Raw genomic sequence first — 5,782 nt, forward strand, 5'->3', positions numbered from 1 at the left:
CCTTTTCGGTTAAAAAAATTAGCGAATGTCTGAACTGGACGTTAACATGATTATTGAGATATGATAGTCGTTTAAGATTCTGGGATTAGATTTATCATATCTCAATCAACAAGTAAACATTTAGTTCAAACTACCATTAATTTTATAACAAAAAAAGACGAATTTGTAACATATGAATAGTTGGGTGACTATTTTGTAACTTTTAATAGTCAGTGACTCAACAAAGCAACGTCTTATAGTCGGATGATCATTCTGTAGCTTCTAATAGGATTATTTACCGGGTCCTATAGGTTCATTTAGCACCTAAAACAACATATGTTTAACAATAGTTTACTCATCCAAGCCACAATTATGGATATCACTCAAAATCAGTAAATGAATTAGAGATAAACTACCATACTCAAAATCAACCAATGAAGATCTTGTATCAACTCCCTCCATGCTTTACTGCTGTGGGTAATTTGTTGTAACACATATATAACAAACAATGGTACAATGGTACAATGGTACGATACTGGTACGGGTCCTTCAAAACATAAAAACATAGTCATTTTTAAGAAATAAATGATGTTGTAACGATCACAACATCCACAAACATCTGCAATCGGTTGACATCACAATAACGATTGCAACCGTAATGTAGTCTCTTTTACGGTTAGGGTGCTGACCTGGGGATTCTCTACAACCGAGGTTGTTGATATTTCAGTGTACCCTGCAGATGAAATGACAAAAGGGTCATATGCATGGTTACAACAATCTTATGAATAGCAGCAAACAATAGCCAAAGGTGTAGGGGAGAGCCTAGTATTATGCCACCTTTCTTGGTGATTCAACATGGTATCATTCCTCGATGATTCTGCAATCGATCTTTTTCTGCTACTATCAATTGATACTTTTACTGTTTCTTTTCTCTCATCATCACAGCTGTAATTTCGATTGGCTATTGTTAAATCAAAATTTACTGCAGCATTAATCCAGATATAATTGAAACTGTTTTAGTTCTGAATTTTTACTGTTACAGAAGTTGTTGTATCAGTTGATAATAGTACAGCTATTTTGGTTGCATAAATTGGGTCTGATCATCCGATTTTCTGCTCCTGAATTCAGCTTATAAATACTAAGATTTTTCAGCATTTGAAATCACCTCAGAAATTTATTTACACTGTACGTTTTCTCCGCTTTTCAAAGCTTATTTTTTCTTTTCAAAGTTCTGGTTTTTGAGAGTAGCAATATCACCATTGTCCACTCTAAACTTCGGGTGTACGATTTCTTAGAAAGACAGTGTTAATCTTGATGGCATTATTCAGTGAAGCGATTACAACAATCGGGACGAATCTGCTTCTAAGGTAGTATAGTTCACCCCAACACAATGTTTTATTTTTTTGTTCAATTTATTCCTTTATTTATCCTGTTGGTATTAACTTCTCATTTTACAATAATTTTACCAACAAGGGATGCTGTTAATTACTAGAGAAAATTTTATCAAATGATTGATATGAAGCGATCTGAATCTTTAAGAGAGACTAAATATAATTGAACAGGGGACAATTTTATTATGACATAAGGGTGCTGCATGGAAGCAACCATAACACAAGTTACAGACTAGTTTTCCAATACCATTCTCTCCACATATGAGGCCACTTTCTTCCATACCATTCTCTACTTATTCGGCACATTGCTTAATCTATATGTTAACAACTTTAACAAAAGCTTTCTCAACCTCTGACAGCATCGATTTAGAATCTTCAACAAAAGATTTATCAGTTTTTGCGGATTCTTGAGACTGATCATCTTTTTTCGAGTAATATATCAGGGGGAATTGAGGACGGTTTGGGTCGAAATCCTTCACAAAAGACTTACCATCTTCTACAGGCTCATGCGATTGACCATCCTTTTTGGAGTAATATATCAAGGGGAATTGAGGACGGTTTGGATCGAAATCTTTGACAAATGATTTATCATTTTCAACATGCTCCTGAGATTGGCCGTCTTTATTCGCATAATATATCAAGGGGAATTGAGGACGGTTTGGGTCGAAATCTTTGACAAATGATTTATCATTTTCAACATGCTCCTGAGACTGACCATCTTTATTCGCATAATATATCAAGGGGATTTGATGACGGTTTGGGTCGAAATTTTTCACAAAAGATTTATCATTTTCTGTAGACACCTGAGATTGATCATCTTTTTTCGAGTAGTATATTAGAGGGAATTGAGGACGGTTTGGGTCGAAATCTTTGACAAAAGATTTATCAGTTTCTATAGGCTCCTCAGATTGGCTATCTTTTTTCGAGTAGTATATAAGAGGGAATTGAGGACGGTTTGGATCGAAATCCTTGACAAAAGATTTATCATTTTGGACAGGCTGTCGAGGCTTACTATCTTTATTTGAGTAGTAAATTAGAGGAAATTGAGGACGGTTTGGATCGAAATCCTTAACAAAAGACTCATGTTCTGTTGGTTTAAGTGCTTCCTCCGTGGGCTGGTCCTCCTTTTTAACTGTCCATTTTGTGTCTGGCGCTTTTCTTGCTGCAATAGTCTCAGCCGACTGAGAAAACATTTATCAGTCAATGCCATTAATTAACTTCATCAACGAGCAAAAGCTTTTGAAAAATATGAAAAAAAATAAATGAAACTTACCAAAAGAATGCAAAACAAAGCGGAAAAAGAAAGAAAAGATGCCATGATTGCAGAGAAACCAATTGTCTTCACTTCACTTTTGAGGGATATCTTGGCTGCAACATGAGTTGAGCTATATATAGGGAAAAGATATCAATAAAATATAAGAAAGATCATTATTAAAATACTTACACTTTTATCTTGACTTATTAAATTACCATATGAATTATATTTGTTATTTCCAACATATTCAACTTACAAGTGCTTATTACGTTTGTGTGTGTCCAAATTATAATCCATTTCACATATATGAAACTTATTTAATATATTTCAAATCTCGAGAAAAAAAAGAAATATCATTTATGATCTGCTTTTAATAGTTTAATTGACTTGAGATCATTTGGATATGATAACATATTAATGGATCAGATCTGTGATAAAAATATTTGAAAAGTATTGTCCGCTGAATTGAGTTATTAAATGGAGTAGGTATTCTGAATAACGAAGCAACTTGTAATCAGAGTAATCGAAAGTTATTAACAATACTAAAACTTGTTAAGGGCCTTTATCACTGTGTAGTTCTATTTTAACAAAAATAAAATTATTTATGTGCTACCAAAAGAAGAAGAAGAAGATGAATGGCTTCTGCTACGTTATCCAAAACCTCAGACTTTGCAAAATTCAATAGGCGTGTCTCGTTTATGCTAAACCATATTATATTGTTACCTACGCTTTATGTATAATATTATTGTGTAGGTTGATTGTTCAGCAACTGTGATTATCATCTTAATGTTTGTATTTCTTCTGATGCATGATGCTATGTAATACGTAGTGACTATATTGTAGTACGAAAGTATGACAATATGTATGTCCGATAAGTATGATTTTTGGTTTGAGTGTTAAGGGTTTTGAATTTCTATCCTGAATTTAGTTCGTGAGTTTACATCTACCATGTTTAAGGGTGTTTAACGAGTTGAATAGTTCGTGAGTTGTTCGAAATTGACTCAGTCAAAAACTCGTAAATACTTGACTTGAACTCTAACTCGAACTCGACTAAAGACCTTAACGAGTTAAGTCGAGCAAAGTCTAAATAGATTCGATAAGATCGCGAACAACTTGTTAATTTTTTAAAAATATTTTTTAGTAATTACTTTAAAATTCTTTCAATCAAAAAATAAATTTAAATAATAATTATTAATTTGTTAATAAATAATAAAAAATGTTAAATTAACTAATATATTAATCTTTCTAATAAATAATTAAATATTATTAATTAATAATATTATTTTACTTTAGACAAAACAAACCCTAATATCCTAATCCAACTTAACTCTTTAGTTTTCGTGTAACACCCCAAATCTCGGGTTAGTAGTTTGGGCTAACCCGAAAGTGTTTAGACAAACCCATTAACCTTGTAATAGAACTTGGTCCACTTGGAAATTGAGTTGGGATTGGTTCGATTCCCAATTGTTTAAAAAGGGGGCATTTTTAATCTTAGGGTGAAGGATGAAGGACCAAAAAAGAATTTCACCATTTAAAATTTCAAAGGCTAAAATCCCTTAATTGTTGATGATCTCGCGTTTGTTTTCTCCTCTTTTCCCCTACACCATAGTTTGTCTTCTTCACCAGGCCTTAGCAAAGATCAAAACTTTGTAGTTTGCAAGCCTCGATCGAGAATTACAAGGTAAGTTTTGAAATCTACTCACTCCAAGCTTCCATTCAAGCCCTCAAACACAAGTTTTAGCTATGATAACCAAAACATGGGTTTTAGTGGGGTTTAATGATTTTCAGGAAATCAACACATTTTTTGGGGAGAATGAGACCTTAGGAGGTGTTCTTAATCCTTCTTAACCTCCAAAATCCAGCTAGTAACTCAATTCTTTGATTTTTGTTTAGCGAGGGAAGTTGGAGAAAGCTCCAAGGCCAATGGAAAGGAGAAACTAACTCTTGGTTGAGTCTTTGAGAGTTTCAGCAGCTTAGGACATCATGTTATACACGTCTAACTCAACTCTACCATGTGTAGATCACTAGATATGTTTTAATAGGTTACATGAGTTATGAAGCTTGTTCATAGTAGCTTGAATCTTTTGATTTTTCAGTATGTAAAAAAACCCTTTTATGACCCCTCTAATAATACATAAATCTTTGATAACAGTTGGGAACCATAATAGGGTGTTTGGGATTGAAAGGTGGCATTTTTTGTGCCCAAAATAAGACATTTCTGGGCACAAATATCAGTACTGGAAGAATAGTACTGATATTGTTCTTACGAGGTGCGCATAAACAAGAGAGTTTTGAGTGAGTAGTATCGATACTCATTCAGGGAGATGCAATACTGGGGTCTCATTTTTTAGACTTACATGATTGGTATCGAGACCAATTTTCAAATGTGCAGTTTTGGTATCGATACTCATGTAGGGTTTCGATACTGAGGGTAAAGTATCAATAATCCCAGTAGGGATATCGATAATGAAGTATTTTTCAAAACATCAAACTTAAATTTGGTATCGATACTCAGGCCGATATCGATACCACATAACTAGAGTATCAATACTCGCCCAGGAGTATCTATACTGCCCTCTCTTATTACCCCATATCAGTCAATAGGTATCGATAACGAAAAGGTGGGTATCGAAACTGAGGGGTCAGTATCGATAGCAACAGAAATTTTTGGATAAATAATCCAATGATTAAGGTATTAGACTTAAGGGGCACAATAATATCATAATAACAAAAAATAAAACTACAAGTGAGAACAATAATTAATTTCAAAATAGCTAGAAACAATAACAACTATGAATTCTTAAAACTAGCCTTGTTTAACACTAAGGAAACAACCAGGACACCTGAGTCTCTTTAGCATAATACGACGGTCAATTGAATATCCCAGTCAGTGCCAAGGCACTTTAGTAGTCAACTAGGTGCAGATGCCCCAATACTTGATAGAGTAAGTTGGCTGGGTGTACACTATCGGATCTCACCCCAGATAATTGAGGGTATCTTAGAAAGGCTAGAGGGGTGTGTGAGCTCTGTGATGCAGAACCCTTAGTCATACCATGATGCCTATTTCAGTAGTTCATAACAACATCTTACATGTATTCAAACCTATGCCACTAGCCAACTTATTTAGTGAATACATGTAGTATAGTATAATTATTAA

At 33.9% G+C, this 5,782-nt stretch overlaps 1 protein-coding gene across 1 annotated transcript; it reads right to left on the minus strand.

The window, feature by feature from the left end:
- Positions 1-1,674: 1,674 nt before the first annotated feature.
- LOC120142811 lies at positions 1,675-2,563 on the minus strand. Its single transcript, XM_039157306.1, has 2 exons — positions 2,055-2,563; positions 1,675-1,856 (listed from the first exon to the last, which is right to left on the minus strand). The coding sequence occupies exons 1-2, from the start codon at positions 2,561-2,563 to the stop codon at positions 1,685-1,687; spliced, it is 681 nt and encodes a 226-aa protein (XP_039013237.1). The 3' UTR covers positions 1,675-1,684.
- Positions 2,564-5,782: the final 3,219 nt, after the last annotated feature.

Source organism: Hibiscus syriacus, unplaced genomic scaffold (genome assembly GCF_006381635.1).
Source record: "Hibiscus syriacus cultivar Baekdansim isolate YM2019G1 unplaced genomic scaffold, ASM638163v2 tig00110831_pilon, whole genome shotgun sequence".
Taxonomy (NCBI): domain Eukaryota; kingdom Viridiplantae; phylum Streptophyta; class Magnoliopsida; order Malvales; family Malvaceae; genus Hibiscus; species Hibiscus syriacus.